The following is a 27573-nucleotide window of genomic DNA, read 5'->3' on the forward strand; positions in this document are numbered from 1 at the left end:
GTGTGTAAGATATTATAGACACTGGATTCTACAGAAATGTATGTGTTTGTTGTGTGGTCTTTTGTACTAATGAGAGTGAGAGCTTAAAGAAAGAAGTCGGTGCTTGTTTAATTTTTTACTTTGCGCTTCCTGGTGTGGTTTTTTTATGTGATTTATTTCTGGCAGCCCTCTGCATGGAAGTCAAGATTGTTGCTGGCGATTCCCACAGAGAAGACCAGGACTTTAAAGTACCTTTTTTTTTTTTTTTCTGTCCCCTGCTGCTTTCAAATCAAATTGAAGTATTTTAATTGTCTCTGATTGTTTATTGTTAACATGTTTCTCTTGTATTATGTCTAATGTTAGGGTTTCCTGTTTAAAGATTGATTTATTTCTTTTTAGCTTTTCTCAATCACAGCTTTCTTTATTTTTGTTTTTACTTCACAGTGACTCAGTTTTTTAATTTGTTTATTTTAATTACAAATGCCATCAGTTTCTGGCACAGAATGACATTGCATTTGATCCTGAAACACATATGCAATTGTTTCTACAGGACAGCTTCAGTGTTTCTGAATATTTAAATTCAGCTTTTTTAACGGCAAAATATTTTGTTTCTTTAAGTTAATTAGTGTAGCATAGTAATATTATTATTTTTTTATTATTATAGTCACCCAGAGATTTTAAAGGTTGTTGGGGGATTTTTTGCCTAAAAAAATTACTCTGGTGGAAAACTGAGCTTTAAGACTGTATGCAGACTGACGTACTTTCACACAATTTATTAAATTGTCAACCTGTGAAAAATCTCTGCTTTAGAAGAAAAATGTAATTCTAGAAAACCGGAATAAACCACATCGTTCAGTCATCAGTTATTTAATAAAAAAAATTAAACAACCTGAAAGTTGTGGCCACATCAAAGATGCAATATTGCAGATATACAGGACATGTCAGTATTTTTGAAAGCATTTGCAGCTGTTGATTTAAATATATGATAACACAAGATAATAAAGCAGGAGCTACAGCAACTTCTAATTAACTCCTGGAGGTAGGACACATCAACATGAATCATGCAGTGAAATGAAGTGCAGGTGACAAACTGCTCTGGCCCAACTATTCTGAACGCTTTTGCCTTTAATGAGGGCACAGAATGGATTGTCAAAACTGGCAAAAGGGACACTTGCTTTTTCCCTATATTTGCTTAACAGTTCACAACCTCTATGACAGACAAGATAAATGATGTGTGATGGAGAGACATGGCAGTGTGGAGCTCTGATAAAGGAAGACTATGAACTGGCCATGTCTAGATTATGTCTAGACAAGTCCTCAGTTACATGCATTAGTGTAGATTCCAAATTGCATGTAAGTTTCACTTTGAGCATTAATGGTTGTCCATCCTGATATGTCAGACATGAGATTGATTGATCTGTCCAGGGTGTATCTTGCCTCTCCCTAAGTGTTTGCTGGGATTGGTTCCTTTCTGTAATGATCCTGCAAGGGATAAGAAGTTGTTGCTAATGTATGACTGGATGATTTATTGGGTTTCTTAGAGACTTCTGCTCACATGTTATCATTAAAAGTTCAAAGTCCTCGGTCCAACACATCCTACTGCTGAACCTCCTCCATAGAAACAGTTGAATGGTTTAAGGAAGACTTCAATTTCATGTCTGAGCTAATTTTGGCATTAAAACATTGGCTGTGCTGTTTTTAAGCACTCGTATATATGTGTTGAAGTGACACCATTTATAGAAGGTATTGGATGGTTTCCTGTATGTTGACTGTAGTGTAGTCTGCCATTGGTTCAGCTTTTTCTTCAGCATCTTCAGCTTTCTCTCTGGTTCTCTTGTGCTCATACTTGGTGAGGGCCGGCCCCTTGGACTGATGCTGCCTCAGATGGACTCACTGAAGAGACAAGTCAATCACAGTGGGACAGAAACAGAATTTAGTAGATACAGTTAAATCATCATGTGACATGAGTTTAACTAAAAAAATAAATCTACATTTACTTTGAAATTCACACCACATATTCCACCTGTCTAGAGAAAATTTGGTTGATATGGTGACTTGTAAGTTTATTTATTGAAATAGAAGTTGATAACCCATGTAAAACCTCAAATCTAGAGCACATCACCTGAGACTATATCTTCTATGGACAGTATTATCAGCTAGACTCCATTATCAAAAACAATGATCCATGAAAATCTGCTGTCGATATTCCTTTTCCCAAGGTGAGAAAATCGTGTTTCTCTACTCTTAACAGCCAATTAGGCCAAATTCTGAACTTTTATCTGCAAAAACAAAAACATGCCTACAGACTAAAACTTACTGAATGGTAAATGAACTTGAACTTATGTAGCGTTATGTAAGTTGCTATGTAGTGAGACCGTCAGAAGTAACAAATCCCTTTCATATGCATTCATACAATTCAGGGTTAAGTGTCTTGCCTAAGGATATATTGGACATGTTGCTGCAGGAGCTGGGGATTGAACCCATGACCTTCCAGTTGAGAGAAGACAACTATACCAACCAAGCCACAGCCGTCCCAAACTTAAAGAGTAAAGATTCTCTCTTTGTAACAATGTTCACGTATATTCCAGATTGCCTTTGTACCTTGGGCATCAGCAGTACATGCTCCCACTACCAGCTCTTTGGCCTCCACAGCCAGTTGAAAAGCAGGATCAGGAAGTGGTGACGGGGTGTCTGGACTGTCAGTGCCTGGGGATGACCTGTTGCTCCTGACAGAACACATGTATAGGATGCTGGTTACAGACAGATACATACAGTGCATTCAGAAAGTATTCACTTCACTTTTTCAACATTTTGTAATATTAAAGCCATATTTTGCCATGTTTTTCAGCAGCAGGGACAAGGATACTAATCAGGATACAAGGAAATATAAATGCGGCAATGTACAGAGACATCCTGGATGAAAACCTGCTAGAGAGGATTCAGGACCTCAGATTGGGGCGTTGGTTCATGTTTGAACAGGACAATGACCTGAAGCACACATAACTAAAGAGTGGCTTCAGGACAAGTTTGTGAATGTCATTGAGTGGCCCACCCAGAGCCCAGACTTGAACCCATTTGAACATCTCTGGAAAGACCTGAAAATAGCTGTGCAGCGACACTCTCCATCTAACCTGACATAACTTGAGGATCTGCAGAGAAGAGTGGGAAAAAATCCCCAAATGTATGTGTGCCAAGCTTGTAGCATCCTACCCAAAAAAAACTTGATGCTGTAATTGCTGCCGTAGGTGCCTCAACACAGTATTAAATAAATATATGAACATGATATTTTCACGTTTTATTTTTAATGAAATGGCAAAAAATCCTAAAAAAACGTTTCCATTTTTCATTATGGGGTATTGCAAGTAGATTTAGGAGAAAAAATAAGAATTTGATCAATTTTGGAATGAGGCTTTAACATTACAAAATGTAGAAAAAGTCAAGGGGCTTGAATGCTTTCTGAATGCACTGCAGACAGATACATAGATACTTTATTGATACAGAGGGACATTCAAGAGCAGGACCTGAAGCGTATGCGTCTAATCGTGAGCTTTCTTACCCGCCCTCTCCTCCAAACAAGCTGGGTGTTGTCAGGACTTTGTGGACATTCTAAGGACGAAAATAAGGCAGTATGACTCATGCGATAAAATCATTTTCAAAACAAGACTTACACATAACAGATGGCAGTTAGTCACACAACGCCAAAAGAATGCATTTAGAACCACAAAGAAAGGGAGTCAAAGTGAATTGAGAAATCATTTTGGTTAGGTCCGCTTTTAAAACAGATTGTGGATGCTGCCAACCTAAGACAACCAGTGAATTGAACCCCTTCTACAAAATGATACAAAAACAATGTCCATTCAAATATGGTGTTTTTTTTTTGTAGAATGAACTTATTCATCACTTCTTGTGATAAGAACATGCAGAATAGGTGTTTTTTCATCAGTATTTTGGCAAGTCAATTCTTGTATGTAAGTCTTGTATGTGTCATTGTCTAAATACAGCTGTTGTCAGCTCAACCACAAGGTGGCATCCTGGCTCCATAACAGTGTAGGAGTGGGTAATGACTGGGAATATTTGGAACTCTAATGGTATAAAATTACTCCAATTTGTGAAAGAGGACACGCTGATTTCCATCAAATCACACTCAATCTATAGACAGTCTAACAGGCCTTATTAGTAATTACTTACTTTTATCTGACACCATAGGCCTTTACTAGGATTCACTTAATCTCAAAATGTTTCTCCCAAAACAAACAACTGGCATTTGGGCTACAGGTAAGATGTATCTTAATTTATTTAATTTTCTTAATCATACATGCCCAGTAGCCAATCTCTGATCTTTACTTTTTACGACATAAAGATAGAAATTGTGTGTGTTGGTAGATTTTCAGCAGTAGGTTCCATGATGCTCTGAGTTTTTTATTTATTTGGGGCAGCAGGAGGGAATGTTTGGGACCAATTCAAAAGAAAAAAAACAAGTATTACATAGGGTAACTGTGTGGCTAACTGACGTTTTAAATATTTTAATGACAAAAATTGGCACAGAGCCACTGGATACATCATGCATTATAACATACACAGTTCTTGATACATACGTTACTGGTTTTAACACAGAAATAATTCAAGAATATGAAAACTAGGTTTGAATGTATCAAGTCAACACATCATAAAATTATCATTATGTGAGGTTTTCAGTTGAAGTTCTACCTGAGCAAAGCCAAGCAGTTTTTTGTTGGATATCTCCAGGTGTTTCCTGCTCAGCTCAGACTTCCTTAGCTGGCAGTCAATGGTTGTCAGCCTCCTGTTTAACTCCAAGACCTCCTCCTGACAAACACATGACACGTATCCAAACAACAATTAATAGGTGCGCACTGAAACAGGGCCTTACATTTTTGTGTAGAAGTAGGCTAACAAGACTGTAAAATAGTGATACTGAACGAAAATTCAAACCATTGCGAGACTAGTTAAGAGCGGATGACTTTGAAAATTACAGTGATAATTAATTAATTTAAAATAATCTTTAGAAATTATTGAAATTTGTAGGTGCTTGACAATCAAATATTAACTGTTTACACCTCTGGCACTTTTCTAAAAGCAAGACCCTTTTGTTTAGTTTTTTTTTCAATTTCAGTTCAGGTTTTTCATATGCAATATCAGAATGGACAGGTGGATATACAAGTATTTTGTCAGTAGAGAAAAGAAACAAAGAAAATACAGAAAACATTAAGGAAGTAGGGAGTAAATATGACAGAAAGAAATAAAGAAAGAGACAGAAAGAATGTTCTAAACTTCGTTTGATCATCTCTGAATACTAATCAAGCCATTTGCTGCAATCACATATTTTCGTTCCAAAAAGGAGAACAGTTTAAAACACAGTCTATCCTTATTTCTACCATGGGGGTTGTGCACCAGTCAGAGGATTTACCACATATGATGGAAAACCAAAAGAGCCAAAGGAAACATATATATTCATCAAAGCATACTGGTGGTGAAAACATAGGCAGAACTCTGTGTCTTGGTCTGTGGGGGCTGTGGAAATGCAGCTTAATATGCTTCACAAGGTTCGGGCAACAAAAGCAGGCAGAACACTGATGGTGTTGCAGAGCCTCCAGCTCATGACAGAGGAGTGTAGGAACACAGATGACAGGAAAAATCTTGGCTTAATGCTTTTTAAATCCCACACCAAATCATATGCAGGGGAGAGAGTTCACATTTGCAGTCAATTGTTGGCTATGAGCCCAAAATGAGGCTTTTCTTATACACAGCTCCTCTTGTGAATTAACTCTTGTCTGCAGGTGACACCTCACCATGCACCAGATTTTCAACACGTTTATGCAGTGATCTTGAAGGTGTGAGAGATCAATAGCTGTTCATAACGGTGTATAATACACATCCCTTATGTAAGAACATCTAACTAAATATTGTGATTAATTGGGGAAACCAAGGACTGTTAGTCTTATCTTTTTTTTTAATAGTTGTTCAGTTGCTTGTAGAGATTGAAAGTACAGTGAACCAGGTAGCATCGGAAGCGAATGTGTCTCACTGGCATCAGATCAACAAGTGGATCAAGGTACATGTTATTTTTGATAAGTGTGAAGGATTATAACAAGACAATCAAGTAACAAAATAAATCTTATTGAGGCATTCTTGTAAGTTAAATCCAAACTTATGATTAATAATCTTAATTAAATTCTAAGAAACCTTCATAGAACAAGTTAAAAACCTTACTGAGACTTACTTTAGTGGCCTCCAGTCCTTGTGCTTGCCTTTTGCTAGTCAGCTGGTTCTTTAGGTCTCTGATCTCAGCCTCCAGTAGCTGGATGACTTCCTCATAATCTTGCTCTGCACTGCTGGCCTGGGGCTGTCCAGCCTCAGCCTCAGCTGCCTGTAGACGACTCTTCAGGCGGCTGTTCTCCTCAACAGTCAAACATGCTTTCTGGATAAAGAAATAACTTGGTTCAACATCTTTGATGATAAATAAACACATTTTGCCTTGTGTCTCAGTTTAGGACAGAGTTGTAGGTCTCCAAACATGGTTTGACTTGTTTCTCACCTCGGAGGTCTTCAGCAGCTCCTCCTCCAGGGTTTTCTTGCTGTGTTCCATGTCCTTCAGCATCACCTGCCAAGAGAGGCAGCAGATGAAACACAGCAGGCTTTTACAGGGACAAAGGCTGAGGACCTTCAGTGGTTCTGAGACCTCAGAGGTGCTGCTTGTCAATAGGCAAGGCAAGCAACTGCTGGGGGCCCCAAAGAAGTGGCCAAGAACGTGCAAAATTTGAAATGACGGTAGGAAGAATTGCAACTGCCGAGATTAGACAATTAGAAAATCTATTACGTAGATTTAATTTATTTGTTTACTATGGATATGTTGGTTTTCCATCAAAGCTTTGGCATTTTTCTCTTTCAGTAGCTCTAATTATGCTTGTGACTAGTTTTAGTCATGAAATAATTCTCAATATAATTTCAGACATTTCTAGTTATTATACTATCGACATGTATTGGTGAACATTTACTTGGCTTCTGTATTTACTCTAAGTGTAATTTTCTGAAAGTACACTTTTCCCACTTAGGTTCCAAATAGTGTACAACATCAATGGGACACAGGAATATTTACAGGGTTTTTGATATCATCAACCTGATAGAATTCTTGCTTTTCACTGATTACACTAGACAACTAAAACTGTTTAAGAGCTGTACTCAGAATACTATATAGATAGATATTATTTATTTAATGTTCAAACAAACATCTCTTTTGCTGTTTTACAGTTTTCTGGCTGTGCTTATGCCTCATATAAACTCAGTTTCCAGCTGCAATGTTCCACTCTCCTCTCAAGTCTTTATCTCAGTTAAATGCTCAGATGATCTAACAAAATTTATAAGGAATACATGATTACATTGTTTGATATAATGTGAGGTCTACCATCCACCGACGTTTTGTGTGTGAGTGATTTTAGGGTTTATGTTCACCTTGAGTTGTTTCATCTGGGTTTGCAGCTGCTTCACTTCTGTCTGAAACTGTTCCATCTCCTCACTGCTGTAACTGCATTCTGATTCATATGTCTAAGGACACACACACACACACACACACACACACACACCCATAAACATACAGTTATTTTTCTTGTTAATCTGTATTAGAGTTTTGCATGTGAGGGGTCAAAAGGACTGCTTACAGGAGAGTGGAAGGCTGACGTGTCCATCAAGCTAGCAGCTTCGTGATAGGAAAACATGAAGGGACCTGCAGCTAAACCAAGCTCTTCAAGGTCCTCCTGAAAGATGTTCCGGGTAGCATCCATGAAATCTAAGAGTAGACAGACAAGCAACAATTGAAAAATGGCAGTGTCTCTCTGTCCTTCTGTAAGTTTCCTTACTCTTCTTGCTATAAGCAGATGTTGTATTGTGTATTGTGTAATACATACAGTACAGCGTACTACATGCTATAGAAAGAAGAAACTACCCCTGAAACAATTCATTTATTACATACCACAAGATAAAAGATTTTCAAAATAATGTCTTGCTTTTCAGTGGGTTTAATAATGTACTATTTTAAAACTTGCTATTCTTGAGATAAATTTGAAAAATCTATTTATGACCCATTCAACAGCGGATTGTATTTATACTAAATTATTCAGTAGCAACTATTATTTTGTTAAATCATAACATTTACTAACTAGATCCTGTTTATGTAAGTGTTAAAGAAATAGAGCACTGAATACAGAGGCTTAGTTTTGGAATGAAATGTCTACATGCATATAATCAGACAAGGCTACCCTACGGTTATGCAACGGGACACCATACACAGGTGACTGAACCAGACACTGACATACCGCTGTCGCAAGGAGCCTGTGATCTGGCAGGATTTCAAGACAGATATTTCAGCTTGCTGTTGACACAAGTGGAAGTATGCGTCTTTTTGTGTGTTTCTGTACTTGTGTCTCACCTCCATAGGACACAGTGCCTTGTGGGTCTATATTCAGACTTTGTTTCAACTTCTTCCTCTTCTCTTCTGTGACATCCAACCCAAGGAAGGACAAAGCCTGAGAAACAGAGACCAAAAGGTAATCAGAGATATTTTCAGCATTGCTGCAAGAGGTAAACTAAGTCATGCCATTAAAGTGCAGCCCTCTACGGATTTTTCCCTTTGAATTACAGTTAAAATGACTAATCCTTGTGCCTTTACGTTTTCTTTACATTTTTTCCACAAGTAGTTCATGGCACTTCAGCTGAAAGATGTTGATATACGCGGGTAAATAAAATTTTACAAACAGATCAGAAAATATCAGAAATTTTAATGCAACCTTTATCAACCTTTATTTTTAGCTTTGATAAACTGTAAACTGAATGTCTATATTTATTTTAGTGCAAATGTTCTGTTTAATAAATGACGTAACATGTTTGCACATTTACAGATTGATGCATCCAAAAATGCTTGTTTAAGTCCTTAGTTGTAAACAGTACCGATGTACATCAGACATAACAAGTCATTAAATCATTCATAATGCTGCATTTAGACAAATGCAGGTGTTTTTGAAACAGAGTCCCTTATCAGTGAAGAAGGCATACCTATCAAATTTTGACAATTCACCTAGTTAATCAAAAAATTGTAATTGCTTTTTTTTTAATTGAAAATGAAAAGACATTACATATACAGTGAAGATAAAAAAATCACACTTGTCTTTTCCAGATTAGAGGTAATATTCTCATGGATAGATACTAAATCTCTGAGTTGCATATTATCATAAAACACTTAAATAAGTATTAAGAAAATTTACACTAAATATTTGATGTGTTCTCATAAATTCTCTTTTTTGTAACTTTTCAATTTTTAAATGTAAAAATGTACTCAGTGTCTGCAACTAATACATGTTCAACATGCTAACAGCCAGTTATGGTTTTTTAATCCAGGTTTATGTCTAAGAACAAGAAACATGAAAAACAGCCTAATTGATGAGCCTCTGTGGATTCCTGACACTGGCTGTAATTGCTTTCAAACGCATTGTTAGGACTTTTATGTGAAGTTGGGTTCTGTTTTCTTTTTTTTGCATTTAACTGAAGTACAGAAATTGCAAGCAAAAATGGCCTGTTAAAATCAATCAAACAGTTATCAGTCAATCTTTATTTGTATAGCGCCAATTCATAAAAAGTGTTATTTCAAGATGCTTTAGTGATAGATGTATCGACAAAATCTGTAGCATCTGACAGACATTTTTCAGATCTTCCTGTATCTGTTTTATAATCAGAAATATTAGTTAAATCTGTAAAAACACAGATATGTATTTTTTTCATTTTATAAACCAGATAAGGATTATTTCTTCAGCTCAACTATCAACTTCTGTTTTCATCGACCATCTCTTTCAATCCTTCACAAGGACGTTGCCTAAGAGACCTTAAAAAGTAATTTGTGCCTTAAGAAGTCTTTATTGTCAATCCCAGAGTAGCTAAACTTCCTTTTCAAAAAGCCTGTTTGATTTTCGAGTTTCAACAAACTTTAGACTATAAAACAATATATAAGGACATAAGGATATAAGTCGCTTTTGAGATTACTTGTTTGTTAATTAATCAGATTGTTGATGTTGCTCAGTCCTAGTTATGTTGTAGGGGAGAGTAGCTGAGGGTAGAGAGTAGCTGAGGGTGGAGAGCAGCGAGTAATGTTTTTCTCATCAGGAGTTAGGCAAGATGCCTGTATTTTATTTTATGATCATTATACACTTTAAAAAGATTTGAAACATCATGTTTTCAATCTGGTCTTCAATAGAATTTCAGGTGAACTTTGCTCTGTTTTACAACAGGGGAAACTGCTTTGTTTCCATTCATAATATTTGTTAACAAGCCAAAATATTCATTTTGTTCTTGGGATCAAAATCAGTTTGAAATCAATATAATTTTTTTTCTATCTATGAAAATTGACATCTTAGTTTCTTTTGGAGAGATTGGTGGGATTTTTATGGAAAGTTTTAACATCTTTCTTTAGGTTTGGAATAAATCTCAAAGTTTAATTGCTAAGTTTGCAATGCATTTTAACATATTAAATAGAGTAGTGATGAAAAGAAATCATGGCCTTATAAATGAACATGTTAAATTATGCAACAGAGCCTTTGTTTCTTTGCAATCTGCATTGATGTATGTTCTTTTTGGTTGGTGTGTTAGATGCTTACCCAATCAGAAAGACACAATAATAAAACAAAACTATTTAAGACCAGGCTTGGGAATTGCTTCAGACAAAGTGACCTGGCTCCTAAGTGGCTCAGAATCATGTCCTTGCTCCTCATTGGCTTTGAAAGGTTCATGCCACCTGACTGGACAAGAGAGCTGTTCTCGATCCTGATTGGCTCAGACACTGTCTTGCCTAAGTAGCTAGTTCATGACGAGTTAAATAAAGTGTGGCGTGACTCCTGATTTGCTCATATTTAGAGCTTTATTTTATGCTGTTTTAAAGTGCACAGTCCAAGCTTGGTCATATCCGACTACTTTCTGCAGGTTAAATGTCACATGATTAATGGCAAAGTGCAAGGGGGTTGTATGAGTTATCGTTCCTTGATGTGTCTTGTGAGTGATTAGGAGTGTAGTCTATAATTCTTTATATGAAACGTCTGTAGGCAAGCGTGTTGTTTTAGACACACTGGATGTAGTTACATCTACTGTAACAGGAAAAAGCAAAGAGAAAAATATTTAGAATCACATTTCTAAATTCCTTGACAACAGAACGGGACTCACCAAGTCTAACTTGTCTGATTTGAGGCGTATGTAGGGGTCCAGTGTTATCTTAGGTTTGGCCTCTGTTGGGGACCTTTGGCTGGTTGAACCTTGAAAAGAGAAAAAGGTAGGGAAGGAGGTTGGAATGAAAAAAAGAATGCAAGATGAATCAAAATGAAAAATGTATGCACACTTGTCAAGGATAAACAGAGAAAACATAGCCAGGAGTAACAAAGTATAAACATATTTCTCACGAATGCTTGAAGAGTTGGTCTTTAAACCTGAAGGTTGGGAAATCGATGCCCAGCTCTTGCAGTCAGACATTAATGCTGCTGTGTCACAGGCAAGTAAAGCTATAAAGCTACATTTCATTGTGCTGTTGTTGTTGCTCTGTTTGTTTTTATCTTTCTTCTTCTTTCTGCATCTCCCTCTATTGCTCATTCCAATCCCAACACAATTTTGGCAAATATGTGTTCAACATGCGTCTTGTTTATTTTCTGCCTCTTTAAAGATGTTTTTCACTTTAACTTGTTGCTTATTGCTGTGCTAGTGAAGAGTTATTGTTTATAAGAGTAAAGATTTTTCCTCTTTTTGGAAAGTTTCTTGAGAAAACATGTTTTATGAATTGTCGGGATACAAATAAAGATTGATTAATTGATGTACTGAATGAATTAATGGCATAGGTAAATACATGACATGCAGATGTACATTTTACATAGCAGTTTCCCCCATAAGTGTGTGAATGTGCAGTGAATAGTACAAGTATATCTGATATGTGACATCAATTTAGGATACAGTATACATCGTTCACAACTGGGGAAGAAATAATCTGTAATATGAGTCTGGTTTAATAGACATTGTCTGTGGATCTGGTTGATGTTGGTGTTTTGGTGATAAAGGGGATGTGTGTGAGCGTGTGTGTTGGCTGGGAGATGATTAAAAATAGAAAAGTGGAGGCAAGGTATAAGGATAAGTGTGAGGGACCGTCAGAGAGGGGAGGGCAGTAAGCCAATACTGTTATTAATTTGATGAGTTTGTCTGTCCTAGATTTTTGTTTGCTTGCTTTGGTAACAGAAACATTTCCTCTGAGTGTGCGTCTGCACACCCACGGTTAAGGGGTATGAGCTGATTCCATGAATAAACTCCACCTCCTCCTCGTATCACACAAAGGATTTGCAACCTCCCCCTACCCCTGACTGGTGGTGAAAACAGACAGACATGCTGTCGTGGCAGCAGCCGTGCTTTACACCATGGTTGCAGCAGAATACCACCTGCACAGCTTGTTGTTTTTTTAATAAAAATATTAATCACGGGGTAATTTCTACTACATGCCTGAAGGAAACAAAAGACTAATGCTTGCGCTAATTTGTTCATTTGGCTTTATTTAGCTGCATGTGGCAAGGCATATTGTTTAGTTTCACAATACTTTGAGAGCTTTGACAAAAATAGAGTGCTTAGATAATATCAACAGTGATGCTAAACAAAAAAGGAGAAGGGTAAAATATAAGTGAATCATGTGATTTTAGTATTGATTATGCAGACATTCAAATGGTCTACGGTGTCCATTTAAAAAAATAAAAAAAACATGGCCACATTTTTTAAATTAGGTTTTGTTGTGCATTTTAAGGTTGTATGATGAAAGTATGAATTACTCTGCCTCTGCCAAACATTATTGGTGGCATTAGGCAATTTAGGATAGTGAAACCCCTACTCAGATGTATTTTATTCTACACCAAGTTAGCTTCAGAAGGTCATTTTTTTTCCTATTATGTTTTTATATATTTTTGCTGGCAGTGCCATTGCAGCAAATAAGGCCCTATCTGGCATTTGCAAAGACTGCTAAATTGCTCGGTGGAGCCTCTGGAGGTACTCTTTTAACTGAGAAAAGGGTTGTAAACTGTATAGTAGACAGAGTAAAAGGAAAGTTCAGGCCATAGGACTAATGGGTGTGAGTGTGAATACACATTATCATGCACTGTGTACATGATAGTGTTCAAACAGTTTATACAGACCTACATTTAAAGTCACTGGCTCTTTTTAACTATCTTTCGATGCATATTTTACACCAATGATGTAAATAATTTTCATATTGCTGTCATATGAGCCTGCAAAACATTTGAAACAACATAATTTGTAAAAGATTAGACAACACTCCCTGAAACAAGACTGAAAATTATTTACCCCAGAAACTAGTTTTTCTAATCTAACACTGTTTTACCTACAATGTCACAGTAAAAGTTATTAAGGGTCGCCAAGTGTGCAAAGCCTACGTCACTGCTGTAGCAGCCACTCTGCCACTTAGCCGTCACTCTTAAGTTGTAAGTATTTCAAACCTGTATTTGTAGCTTATCTGCTGAAAGCTGTCATGGCAAGCAAGTGGACTAACCAATAAGAGTCTATGTAGCTAACTGGTCACAGCACCTGGGAAATAGCATTGACTAAAGTAATCCAGGCCAATTGGATTTGGACAGGCTGTTTAATGGCTTCGAGCTGGGATCCATGGAAGACCCTTAAGATAAGATCAGCTGGTCATTTTAAAATTATACCACCTAGAGCTTAGCATAAAAAATAACAGGAAGATAACATAACTAACCATATACTGCAGATCCAAAAATATAAAGAAAATACTTTCAGATATTGCCCAAATCATTTTTGATATCTTATTATATGTCATTCATTTAATATGATGCTATCAGCATGGGCCATGATTACATGCCTGTTGTGTAATGCCAGAAAACCTGTAATACACATCATCCATTTTTTTAGGCACAAACAAGGGTCCATAAAAGTCATATTATATTCTGGTCCTCTCACAAACTTACATTTTTCTATCACACTAGCTTTGTTCACACTTGCACAAAAATCATAAACAATTAATACACATTAGTCTTCACCAAATGTGCTCTATTCTATCTCTTCTTTCTGCTTCTCCCTCCATACAATACCACTGTGCTGGCTCAACATAGGTGTGGCAAATGGCTGTTCAACATGAATTCTAATCTGCTCAAGGTTTCTGTCAGTCAAAAGTCTAAATAAGCAAAAAGACCTGAAGTGCATGTAAAAAGTCAATGCAACAAGCAAGATGTTTTATTTTTAGTATCTTGAAATGACATCTCATCTCCTCAATTAACTATTTATATAGACATCTTATTTCAATACACTACACTTAAGTAATTGGTAAGTGTTTTTTTTTATTTCAAGCAATTCAGGCCTTATATTTCTATACTTTGTATTTCTATTTATTTAGACTTGTCAGGTGTATGTGACTTATATTAAAATAGAAATTAGAAAATTATTTACTTTACTTTTATTCCATAGGGACTTGGGTTGGGAACCAGAGTGTTGCCAGTTCAAGTCTCGATATGGACCAAAAATATGGAAGTTGGTGTGGTAACTGGAGAGGTGCCAGACCACTTCTTGAGCACTGCCGAGGTGCCCTTAAAGGGATACTTCACCCACTTACATGAAGCTTTGTATCATTATGTAAATGGGTGAAGTATCCCTTTAAGCAAGGCACCAAACCCCACCATCTCTGCGCGCTTCTAGTAGGGGCCGCACTCTGACATCTCTCCATTAATGTATGTCCCCAGGTCCTGCTTGTGCATGTGTGTGATTCAGGCGTGTATGTGTGTAAGAAGCATGTCTCTATTTTTTATTTTTTTTTGCAGTGTGCCACGTAATTCTGGCAGTTATTTAATGTCTTTTTAATTATCCATCCATCATAAAACACTACTGATTGTTATTAATAAAAATGTGATCATTTTACAACAACCATTAATCAGAATCAGTCTTATTGGCCAGGTATGTTTAACACACAAGGAATTTAACTTCGGTAGACTGTGCTCTCTGTACAATGTAAATATTAAATAATAACAATTAGCTAAAAGTATAAACAGTTAATTAAAGACTAATATGTACAAGACTAAATACTGTAAAATAATAGTGCAGTGGTGTGAGTAGTGCCAAAAGGAAGATGATGTAACATGAGGTATTTATCTTTTACAGTATTTACATAATAGAGTGTATGTAGATCATTTAATTTAAATCACATTACGTACATTCACAGTGACAGTTTAGTTCCAGGGTTATTCACTCTTTGACTGTTTAGCATTCAGATTGACAGCCTAGGGGAAGAAACTGTTCTTATGACGGGGTTGTTTTGGCGTACAGTGATTTATAACACCTGCTGGAAGGGAGGAGCTTGAAAAGTTTGTGTCCAGGGTGTGAGGGGTCTGCAGTGATGCTTCCTGTCCGTTTCCTGACACTGGACTGGTATAAGTCCTTGAGGGGCAGAAGGTAGACACCGATGATCTTTTCTGCAGTCCTGACTGTCCGTTGCAGTCTGTGTCTGTCCAGTTCGGTTGCAGATCCAAACCAGACAGACCGGCACAGAACAAACTGAATGATGCTGGTGCAACACATGATCAGCAGCTCCTTTGGCAACTTCCTGAGCTGGCACAGGAAGTACATCCTCTGCTGTGCGTTCTTTCACATTGTGTCTTTGTGGGAGGTCCACTTCGGGTCCCATGAGATTGTGGATCCCAGAAACCTGAATGAGTCCACAGTAGACACTGTGCTGTTCAGAATGGTGAGGGCGGCTTCTCCTGAATTCCACTGTAATCTCCACAGTCTTTAGCGGGTTTAGCTTGAGATGGTTCCGATTGCACCAGAGAGCCAGCTGTTCCACCCCCCGTCTGTAGACGGACTCGTCACTGTCCTGAATGAGACCAATGACGGTGGTGTCGTCTGTAAACGGTAAGAGTTTCAAAGAAGGGTCCCCTGAGGTGCAGTCATTGGTGTAGAGGGAGAAGAGCATTGGCCAGAGAACACACCCCTGCGGGTGCCAGGGCTGACTGTTTGGGTGCTGGATGTGATGCTCCCCAGCCTTACCTGCTGCCTCCTGTCAGTCAGGAAGTTGTTGAAGTTGGTGATCCACTGACTGCTGGATAAGTTTCTGGTGCAGGATATCCGGGAGGATGGCTTTCAACGCATTGCGTTGGTCCCTGGGGAGTCGAGGTGATGCTGTCCATTTCTTTAGTCTTTACTTCAGACTTAATTGTTTTTTTAACTTCTGTCTGAAGGTTGGGATGAGGAGAATAACACAGTAACACAGAGTCCTAAAGCTGCACAGCGAACAGAGCGATATGAATCATTTCTTACTGTGTAGCAATTGGCCCAGTGTGTTAGCTCCCCTGGTGGGACACTTAAACATGCTGTCGATATTGAGAAAGCTCTGTTGAAATCCCCTAGAATGATGAGCAGAGAGTCAAGTTATTTTTTCTCCATGTCTGCGATCTGGACAGCCAGGTGCTTTAAAGCCTCTGTTACGAAGGCCTGAGGTGGGATATAAACACCGATCATAACATACGAGGAGAACTCCCGCGGTGAATAAAACGGTTAACAGTTTATGAAAAAAATCTCCAGATTTGGGCTCCACATCTGCACTGTGACATCTGTACACCTTCCTTGGTTTAATGTAGAAGCACATTCACTCTTCCCAGAGATCTTTTCTTCTCTGAGGAGCTGAAAGTCCGGGAGTTGGAGTGAGCTATCTGGGATGTGTTCACAGAGCCACGTTTCAGTAAAACACAGAAATCGGAAAAATCTATGTTTCTGGTGTTTAGAAGGAGAAGTTCGTCCACCTTATTTGCCAGGGAGCGGACCTTCGCCAAGTGAATGGATGGAAGCTGAGTGCATAATCCCAGCATGCCTCAGTTTAACCAGCGTGCCTGCTTGTTTACTTTGTCTGCAGCGTCTCTGGCAAATTCTATTGAGAGCTGCAGCTCTCCCGGCAAGAATCTTCGCATAACTTTCTAGTTCAATGAGAACCGGTGAAAAAAGTTCAGCAGAGGACTGTCCAATGTTATAAGTTCTTCTCTTGTGAAAGAGACCAGAGAAGAGGAGCAAAAAAATACAAACGTAAAGTCAAACGCAACCACTACGAGAGAGTGCAGTACCGTGGCAACCATCCACGGCACCATCTCGGCACAGAAGTAAATATAAGTATATACATTGTCAAGAAGATGGAACTCTTCACTAGGATTCCCTTGAACTGCAGGTCCCCTTCTGTTTTGCAAAAAATCCCATGTTTCCCTCTCTGCCTAATCCCCAATCTCTCTAAGGGGTGGGTGTGTGTGTGGGGAGGGGGATAGATAGAGTAGGACATCTGGAGAGAGAGAGGGTGGGATGACATGTTGGAAAGTGATGAGGGTCTGCGTCAAACCACTCCATGACTAAAGCCTCTGTGTTTTTGTGGTTGGACCTAACTGCTAGGCCACCCTCTGCCCCCATTTACGTCTCAAATGGGCTTCAATGAAACAGAAAAACAAAGAATATCGCCAGACATAAAATAGCATGTACTTGTAGTTAAATGGTCTGATATTAAACAAATGATTCCCTGAGATGGTAATGTATCTTAGTCCTTGTAAATCAATACCCCACTCTGCATGACGACAGCAAATCAGTATCAGTAATTAGAGTTATGGTGGACCAAAACAAAATGAGTACAGTGAGGTCTTCACCTGAAATATGAATATCTGGTGGGCAGATGTCAGGAGAAGGAGAGGAAACGGTGGCTGGTTCCTCAGCACAAATCTGGAAATATAAAAAAGACAAACATTAAATTCAAAGATGTAGATTTTCCAAAACACATAAAAGAACTATTATATTAAATCATGTCAACATTTGAGGTATTGCAAATTAATAATTGTGATAGTTTTTTGGTCAGACATGTCTGATAACTTATATAAGTATATATAATTATATAATAGTAAGGTTTTAAAGACCAATGACACGTTCAAAATTTCCCTAAGAGTTTCCTTAGTGTAATTTGTTGAAATATGGGTATTTATTTTTTAAATAAATGTATTGCATTTAATCTTGATTATAATGCTGCACTTGCACTTGAAATTTAGGCAAGAAGGGACAATCATTCTGTGTGGTAGTAGTAGTAATAATGGCAAAGCATGGCTTTTTCAGGATGCCCATCCACTTATTTAAAAAAAACTTTCAATATATTTTTTTCACTCAAGTTTTCAAAGCTTGAGGAGTACTCAGTATTCTGTTTTATTTTGGTAATTACAGAGAACAGTTGTTTTTGTATGCCAGTGAGCCAAGAATTTAGTTTGACTATGAAAATTTAGTTTTTGCTTGAAATGATTGCACAACAATCATTATTCAATACATATGGTATATATTGTTATGGAAAATTTTACTTCATGTGTACTATGTGCGCTATTTTACTTCGCACTGTACAAATGTCTCATATAATCTGTCATATAAAATGTGTCAGAAATGTCTTACAATACTGCATGCATAGTATAAAAAAATGTTTTGTCTCCTTCTCACCCTGGACAGATTTGGGAATAGTCACCTCGGCTCTTTTCTCACACGATTCCATCTCCTTCTCAGCCTTGGGAGATGTGTAAATAGTCATGTAGGCTCTTTCCTCACACGAGGGGATAGACTGTGCCCTGCCAGGTGGGCAGTGGCCCTATGTGGCGTGATGGGGGAGTGCTCTATGTGGCGTGATAGAAGTGTGTTCTGTAATGTATAAGTATTCATGTTTGCCTTTTCTCTGGGCCTCTTTCACTCCTCACCGTATGAGAGAGGGGTCTTCAAATGCTGATTCTGCCTTCAGATAAATATGAATTGAGACCAGATCGATCTAGGGGTTCCTTACTGAATAGTTCTTCTCACTTTTTATCCTCACTCTTTGGTAATAGAAATATTCCACAACAACATAATGTTAAACATAATTGGATTGTGTAAATTCCTTCCTTACATACTCTGGAATTCTTAGCTGAAACAAAGCGTCCTCACCTCTGGTGACCTGATATGGACTTTTAAGCGCCCAGAGTTGTGGCCTGCAGCACGGTGAACCCCATTGTGGAGAGATGTGCTGCTGGAAAAAAGTCCTTTCCCTGGGATGAAGGCTATTTCCAATGCACTGTCTTGGCTGGAGACAATACATGGAAATACATACAAATGCAAAAGTTGGTAAACAGTAACATACATGTAAAAATGGTTGATTTTGAACTTGTTATTAATTTAATTGTACACAGCCTACCTGAACTTAACTTTGTTGAGCATACTTTTGGCCTCCTCATGGGTTACACCTATCAATGATTCCTTGTTAATGGCAATAAGCTGATCTCCAGGCCTCAGACGTCCATCCTACAAAACAAGTAGACAACCTTTTCAATAAGCAACGTTTTCCACTGAGAACAAGCACATTAATTCACATTAGTGTTCACCAAAGGCTGACAAATGAGGATATACTGTAGTGATCAAGACTTTAGTGCATTGATGATCTCTGCTATTGTACTGAAGATTTACTATCTTATGAGCAGCAACAAGGGGACTATGGGTAATGTCACCTCACTAAATTGGTTCCCTATATATACTACCTTCATATGGTTTGTTCATGAGTTTTATCCATTTACAGTTCTTTTAGAAAATGCATAGCTTCAGTATCTTTGTAGCTTAATTAAAATAAATAACAAAGCAGAGTGCATGGCATGTTAATATTCTATATATCAGACAGGTGACTAAGAGATAGGATTTCAAGCGATAGAGGTCTATGCTTCTATAAAGAGAACAGTTTTTTGTATTCAAAGAAATTGGCTTAGTGTATGGATATTGCGAGACAAAACAACTGTGGCAATCCAGTTTTGTTTAGAGGGATTCATTATTCATAATAACTATATCATCTGCTTTAAAACAGCTTCCTTCAAGAACAAAACATTTTTCACCACATTTACATCTGTACGGTCTTCCATTACTACCTCAATAATATAAGAGTAAGGCTGATTTCAGCTGCTCTTTTGTAAAGTGTCTTGAGACCATGTGTTATCAAACAAACCAACAAACAAAGAGTGATTCTTTCATTCATTCATATTATTTTCGCCCCTAAATTGGGTGAAGGGTTTTTAAAGTATGAAGATGGATTTCTTTTCAGGTTGAACTCCTGGCATCCAAAGGCTGAACCTGACCTGACCCTGCAAAATTTATCATCCCCAGAGTAAGAGTCTTGGCAAGAGCTCCTATGAATTGCTATTGTATACTCTTAAAATGTTCTGGGACAGCATTCACGGTCATTTACTTATGCCATTATTTTACAGCAGGGCAGTAAATGCATTGTATATGGCAGGGGATGCAAAGCACATTTAGAATTCTATGTTTTCAGTTTAACAACTTTGATGTGATGTACTGACGAAAATCAAATGTTGACCTCGTCTACTCTTTTTAGTCCAACAGAAAAAGTGATCTTTCTCTCTTGACGTTATGAGGTTGCAGTACCAAGAACTTTTTGTCTTGTTCCCGTCAAGCAAACATGACTGTATTTCTCATACTCTGGAGACACAGTCAACAAGGGTGCAGAGCTCATCCATCACGTTTTCAAGCAACCTTAAGTCATGATTAATGGAATATTGACCTTTCCTCTCTCTCTTACTTCCACAAAAACACATGCTGTAACATATTGTCCTTCATTCTCAGACTAGAAGCCTGTCTTTGGGCAAAAATTTAAATTATGGACATATAGGATATAAAAAAAAACTGTGATCCAGGCAATCTATTAGCTATACTTTTTATTTTAAAATTATCTCATGAAAACCAACATTGATCATGTAAATGGACTTGAGCTTGTATAGCGCTTTTCTAGTCTTCCGACTACTCAAAGCGCTTTTACACCGCAGATCACACCTACCCATTCACACCCATTCCCACTGATGGCTGGTTATGTGGACCATCCAGTAATTAATTCCATTCACGCACATTCATACGCCCCAGACAGGGGGAGCAATTTGGGGTCTTGCCCAAGGACACATCGGACATGTTGCTCGCAGGAGCTGGGGATCGAACCCTCGACCTTCCGATTGAGGGACGATGACTCTACCAACTGAGTTAATGTTTTGTCTGTATTATTGATTCATTGAGCGAGGACATGCAAAGCTATTTAAGTGCAGCTTGTTGCATTATCCATTTGCAGAGTTATCACATCTCGTGAGGAAAAACAAGCAACCAGGTCTATGGAAATAAGCCCAAAACAAGTGACTTAGCTCTTCTAATGGATAATATCTACCCAGCCATGCACAGACTTTCATGAACATGTATTGGCTACTTAAAAATAATTTTGTCCGTGATTTTGACTTGGGGAGATTGGCATGGCTGCATAGCGATCTATATTGTTGTTAAACACATGATCAAATTATACTCTTTATATTTACTGTTTGTTAATAGTACACAAAGTTATTGACTTAAAATCTTGCTAGAAAACTTGACCTTTCCAGTTCATCTCTTCTCTTTATCAATTTTTTTTCGATATTTCCCCCACTTATTCCTGGGCATTTGCACTCTGTCACTCTTTCAGGTGTAGTTGTGCATGTGTGTGGAGTGCTGGGGTAAGTGTTTCGCTTATCTGTTGAGAGCTGGGAGCAAACCAAGCCCAAATAAGCAACTACACTTTAGAAAACAAGCCCAGAAACCCAGGACTGACTGAAGGTTACAACTTTTTAATACATGGAGAAAGTTTTAATGTTGTTCAAGCTGTTCTGCGGAAATATTCATTGAAATGAGCAGTTTAAACAGCACTGAAAGAAGTTGCTGCGCTGCATTATTGAATCTTGTTTTAATCTGAATTTGTGTGTGTGCACTGCAGACACAAACATTTATGATTTCCTGTCCAGTCCTTTCGCCATACTCGTTATCGTGATGTCAACTCAAAAAGGGGATCCCTTGTACTTTTTTTCAAACTAAAGTGAGTTTCCTTCTCATTTCCATGGCAATATATACTCCCTTAATCAAACAAGTAGGAGAATACACTGACTGAATAAAATAAAATAACTAGGTTAATAAAAGTGTTCACCCCGACTGGCAAATTATTTCCAACAGATGGAAATGATCACGGCAGCCAACAGTGCATCAAAGTGGCTAACTTTGAAGGCGAGTTGGAACTGTCAACTTCCAAGGTTCAATTTACATTATACAAGTTTGATATTGCAACAAGCTTTGCAAAATAGCTTTGCACGTCCTTGCTTAATGAAACAATAATACAGTCAAAGCGGTAACAGCGTTAAGCTGAGTCGGCTGTAGAAGAATGAGTTAACTGTATCAACATTTGCATTTACCAAGTCAGACAATGAAATTAGTAAATACTCGTTAAACTAGCATGTTTTATTATACAACATGAACTAATGCAAATGAATGATACTGCATACACTGACCATCCATCAGTCAATCAATCAATCATTCAATTTGGTTGTTTTGCGATACTTTTTTTTTCATATTACCAATTGATAACAAATGTTGTCTCATGACTAAAAAGGGCAGGTAAAATGCACATTTACGTAGGTAGGTAAGTAAGTAAGTAAGTAAGTAATTAAGTAATTAAGTAAGTAAGTAAGTAAGGACAATATCTTACAAAAACCTACCACTGCAGGTAGTTTCCATAAAGCAAATACAGTTTGTCTTTTTGTGTGCATGCATGTGTGTTTTTTGTACATGTGTGTAATTGTCTATGAAAGATTTGTGAGCAAGAGAAAGTTAAGCAATGTCCTAGCATAATTGCTGAGTTTAATTCTTGGTGTAGTGTGTCCATTCTGGGACCCGAGGCCCTCTTTAACAGAGCACTGACCAACACACCACCAATAAATATTCCAGCAGTTTTTAAAATCCTTTAATCCAGTGAGTTCCTGAATATTCATCAGTAAATAACAAGCAAACAAGACAGTCTTAATCTCCGAACTGTAATTTTCTTGGGGATGCAGCAGATGATTTAAGAGATAATGCTTTATGTCTACATTTTGTGTTTTCGAAAACATGGCCAGCATGAACCTCTGTAAAACATTTTTTAAACATCAAAAACTGTTACCAATCAATGTATAAAGCACTTGATGGCTTTTACGTTGAAAATAGTTACTCAGAAAAGTCACAGATCACCCTACAAAGCCTCTGTTTTTTGCTGCCCTTAGCAGGAACCCACCATCTAGTTGTGGGGAAAGAACTCTGTAGGGAGCAAAGAAACAAGAGCGATAACGCGAGATGTGTTCCATGATCAAACTTGTCAAGTATATCTGTTTCCTGTCATTAGTATTGTGCAGTTGCTTGGTGCTGATGTGATTGCGCTCTCTCTTTGCTGTGTCATAATTTCCTCACAGTAAGTTCTCGTGTTGTGATACAGGATGAAGGGAAACTTTTTAAAAATGGGAGTAATGTTGTGTTGCATGAGCTCCCAAAGGCTCAGTTTGGGGGAAAAAGAAGTTCTCTTATTCATTCATTTTTAATTTTGTAAAAATTTCAATTTGTGTATGCCTTTATTACTTCATTTTTGTTTATTTTCTTTATCATTTAGTCAGTCCAACTCTCTCTCTCGCTCTCTCTCATCAAACCATGCTGACCGCCCTTATAACAAAAACAACAACCCAGAAAAGCGATATATTAATATCACTGTTGGACTATGTGTCACATAAAATGTATCACAACTGTATCATGTTAATTTTAATAATAATCATGTTAAAATTTGTTATTGTCTGCCATTCCTACAAGTGCATAAGGAAAACAAAATAATGTTGCACTAAATTATATATAAGCTTTATATAGGCTACTTGTATAGGCTAAATAAACTTTTCAGGGCTGGAATAGTGCAAAAACAATTGACATGTTTATAAAAGTATTATTATTATTATTATTATTATTAATGATAATAATAATAATAATAATAATAATAATACATTTTATTTGTTTGATGGTGTCTTTTAAGACACCCATGGTCACCTTACAGGATAGAAGCATATAATAACAACATCACCCTTAAACAAGACAAAAAGACTAGATAAGTATCCTAAAGTTCTGCAGAAAAGACACAAACTGGTGAATAAAAACTGACCAGAATGCACGAAAATAAATGTCATTTTTGGGTGGAGTCCCCCTAGACCCCTCTTACAATCCAGCTGACTATCAAATAGTTAATCAAGCCAATTTAAATTTTAATGTCATAGATACTCTGTTCAGATGACCACCCACAGGGCTCCACGTGATTCATGGATTTTTCACTTCACAAATAGTAACTAAATGTGTAAGAGTTTGTGTCCATCTGGTGTTTAACTTGGGTTGCATTTGAATGCATCATTTGGTCAATGAATTTTGCATGCCCCAATACAATAACAATGAGCATGGTGTGTTTACCTGCTCTTTTGTAATGTTAACAGACAAGAGCTTTTGTAAAGTGTCTCGCGATAACACCTGTTATGAATTGACACAATACAAATAAAGATTGAGATTCAATGATTGACAATAAGAGAAAACATTTATTTTCTAAAGCTTGGTTATGGCCCTGATTGGAGAACAAGAAAGAAGTTGTTGCATGCTGTTAGCTGTGAAATATTGATATTGTGACACCATGGATCTAGCCTCTGAATTGGGATACAGCTTACTCGCACTTTGTCGACAAAAAATAATGATTAATTGTTTTCCTTCTGGCTTGCAAACTTAACCAAATCTTTCTGCTGGAATTTGTTATCACTAAAAAACGAAATTACAAATTACAAATTTCTCAAGGAATTCACCTAAGAAATCAAATACATGTTCAAATATTTACATTACTTACATACACAAACAAGTAGCCACAATTAACATTGAAATTATCATTTTATTTGGATAAAACCTAAATTTGTGTGTTGACCACTTTAAGGTCAAAATGGTCGGCATTAATTGCTTTAAATATTTCACGATACTCCAAAGCCTTTGAAACTTCACTTTTAAATGCCAGCATAAAGAGGCACATACTGTATTTAGTCTTCCTGAATATGCAATCGTTTGCTGCTAGATTTGTGCTTGCATATTTTATATATATTTATCTTCATTACAAGGTTCTATTGGTATTAGGTTGGGTTTATATCAACTCAATCTGGCCCGTCAGCAGGTTTCATCCAGCATGCCAGACACATTTTTGTAACCCAGTAGAAAATTAGGCTGTGTAACATTGTTTATATTCAATATTGTATTTACTTTGTAATTTTTCAGAAATACAGAACTCTATGGATTCTCCTTGGCATAAGAGATGGCAAGCCAACCCTGAATCCATGAGTAGATCTTTTTTTTTTTTTTAGCTCCAACCCAGTGTGCCAGTGTGGTAGGAGAAGCTCTTGTGGTAAGACAGAGCTTCTCAACTGAATAAACGTTAACTGACTTGACTTCACCGCAGAAACCTTCAAACTTTATAGGGAGAACTTTTCACTCTTAGAAGGTGAACTTCACCAACTTTACATGTTCTATTTTTGACACTGTTTCAACAGTACTGTTACATTGAAAACTTTTAATGTCATATCCGAGGGTTCAGACTAAGTTATGTTTCTCTCTCTCTTTATTTAAGATTTTATTTTTGGCCTTTATTATAGAGAGGAAAGTGGATAGAGGCAGAAATCAGGGAGAGACATGCGGGAAATGAGCCACAGGCCAGACGCGAACCCGGGCTGCCAGCGCGAGGACTGAGCCTCAATACATGGGCCGCGCGCTACCGCTGCGCCACCAGCGCGCCCTCTCTCTCTCTCTTTAAAGATGTGACTTTTCATGTTGTTGTTTTTTAGTTGTTGACTTCCCTTTCATTTCAGGTTCCCTCTGCTGCCTTCATGTGTCTTTAACTTGTTTGACCATCCTTCTCAAACCTTCTACTACTACTGTGTGTTGCTAGCTGAAGCTCATCAGCAATAAACCTATTTGCCTTCCCTTGTCTTGATTGCCTCAAGTGTATTTAGTATGTGTGCTTCCTACCTTTTGTGCTAGTTTATCTCAGGACTTTGTGTAAGTAGCATTCCAAACAATCAATTATTACCCCCTAGTGTCCTAAGTAAGTAAATAAATAAGCATGTAATTGAAATACAAGACATGAACACACCTACACACACACACACACACACACACACACACCTACACACACACACACACACACACACACACACACACACACACACACACACACACACACACACACACACACACACACACACACACACACACACACACACACACACACACTTAATTGGCTCGTACACTTGTCTTTTCTTACCCGATGACAGTCTCCCCCTGACAGCACCTCCTGGATGAAGATTGCTGGGCCGTCAGGCTTGTTGGAACCTCCTCCGATGGTGACACCAAAACTGCTCGATCGTGAAATTGAAATTAGTTGAATCACGCCTTCACCCGGATGACTGTGAACACAAGGAAAACAAAAAACACTTAATTGAATGTGAAGAAGATGGGTTTTTTATTATATCAAATCCAGAACTGTCATATGAGCCAGAGGTGTTCAGGAAGTGAAAGCCTAACAGTGCTTTTGCAGCCACATGCAGTTAAGTTTGAAATGTATCTTATCTCCAATAAGTTGTGGTCACAAGTATTCAAATGACTGAATGTCTAGTTCCAATGATTTGATGTAATATAGTATGAAAATTACATTTTAAAATAAATATTTCTAGATAGGGGTTAAATTGCTCCTAGCACAAGGGCGAGTTTGGCTGAATCTGGTGTTGTTAAAAAAGCTATTATAAATAGACAAATCGCTTATGCTGGTTTGCTAAGCTAAGAAACAGAAATGACAGAATATGAAACTTGTATACATCTGTACAATTTTGGCTACACAATAAACTTAATAAGGAGCTTTATAAGGACATATAGAGTCTACTCTAGACAGTTCTTCACACATAACAAAAAGCATGTTTTAGTTAGCTGTAACTGAAATTTAACCGTAACTTAAATTTAACAGCACCTTATAGAACTGGCACATTATCTTTCATAACAAGTACCTTAACAAGGGGCAGCTGGCTGTTGTTGCACCAGTCACTGCTACTGACCCCTTTGGTTACAGTTAAGGCCGTAATCTCTTTTATTTAATTGAATTTTTCCCGTCATCTCCATCAAAACAAGCAAATCAGTGGTTGATTTGAATACTCTACATACATATTTTTACCTAAGAGAACGTAGCATGGGCCCACTACTGTTGGTCATGTTCTGAGAGCCTGCTGGGCTCAACAGCAAAGGACTCTGGGAGCGGGATGAGGAACCAGATGATGTACTATCCAGGTAGCGGCCTCCTTTAGAATTACAAAAGAGAACAAAAACACAAAATGGAGAAAAAAAATATTTAGTGAATTCATATTTTTATTTTAAAAATTATACTAAACAACTGGAAAATTAAAGACAATTTAGACACTTCCAGATTAAGAAATTATATTTATGAGTTTCTAAGATAACATTCTTTTTGCATCCAGCAGTAAATATATACCGTATATATTTTAGCTATCAAAATGGGCATTTAATGTGGTTGTCAATGGGACTTCCTTGGCTATTGGTCAGCCTATAGAAGACACTTGACAAAGTGCAGTTTTTTGCATTTAAGCACTGGCA

The 27573-nt window shown here is 37.5% G+C and overlaps 1 protein-coding gene across 4 annotated transcripts in view; it reads right to left on the reverse strand.

Moving 5' to 3' along the window:
* Positions 1-94: 94 nt before the first annotated feature.
* The window catches only part of LOC306838367 (syntaxin-binding protein 4), a 57278-nt gene continuing 29799 nt past the window's right edge, over positions 95-27573 (reverse strand). For 3 of the 4 annotated variants that reach the window (XM_079366495.1, XM_079366497.1, XM_079366498.1), the window contains 15 exons: positions 27137-27260; positions 26237-26378; positions 19241-19347; positions 18994-19129; positions 17694-17766; positions 11194-11282; positions 8420-8516; positions 7653-7780; positions 7447-7539; positions 6533-6598; positions 6218-6415; positions 4687-4803; positions 3536-3585; positions 2581-2705; positions 95-1872 (listed from right to left, as the gene is read on the reverse strand). In XM_079366495.1, the coding sequence (XP_079222621.1) occupies positions 1820-1872; positions 2581-2705; positions 3536-3585; positions 4687-4803; positions 6218-6415; positions 6533-6598; positions 7447-7539; positions 7653-7780; positions 8420-8516; positions 11194-11282; positions 17694-17766; positions 18994-19129; positions 19241-19347; positions 26237-26378; positions 27137-27260 (1598 nt within the window). In that variant the 3' untranslated portion in view covers positions 95-1819. The remainder of the gene's footprint in view (positions 1873-2580; positions 2706-3535; positions 3586-4686; positions 4804-6217; positions 6416-6532; positions 6599-7446; positions 7540-7652; positions 7781-8419; positions 8517-11193; positions 11283-17693; positions 17767-18993; positions 19130-19240; positions 19348-26236; positions 26379-27136; positions 27261-27573) is intronic. The other variant, XM_079366496.1, reaches the window with a different exon arrangement.

This window comes from Symphodus melops (genome assembly GCF_947650265.1).
Source record: "Symphodus melops genome assembly, chromosome: 17".
NCBI classification, from domain to species: domain Eukaryota; kingdom Metazoa; phylum Chordata; class Actinopteri; order Labriformes; family Labridae; genus Symphodus; species Symphodus melops.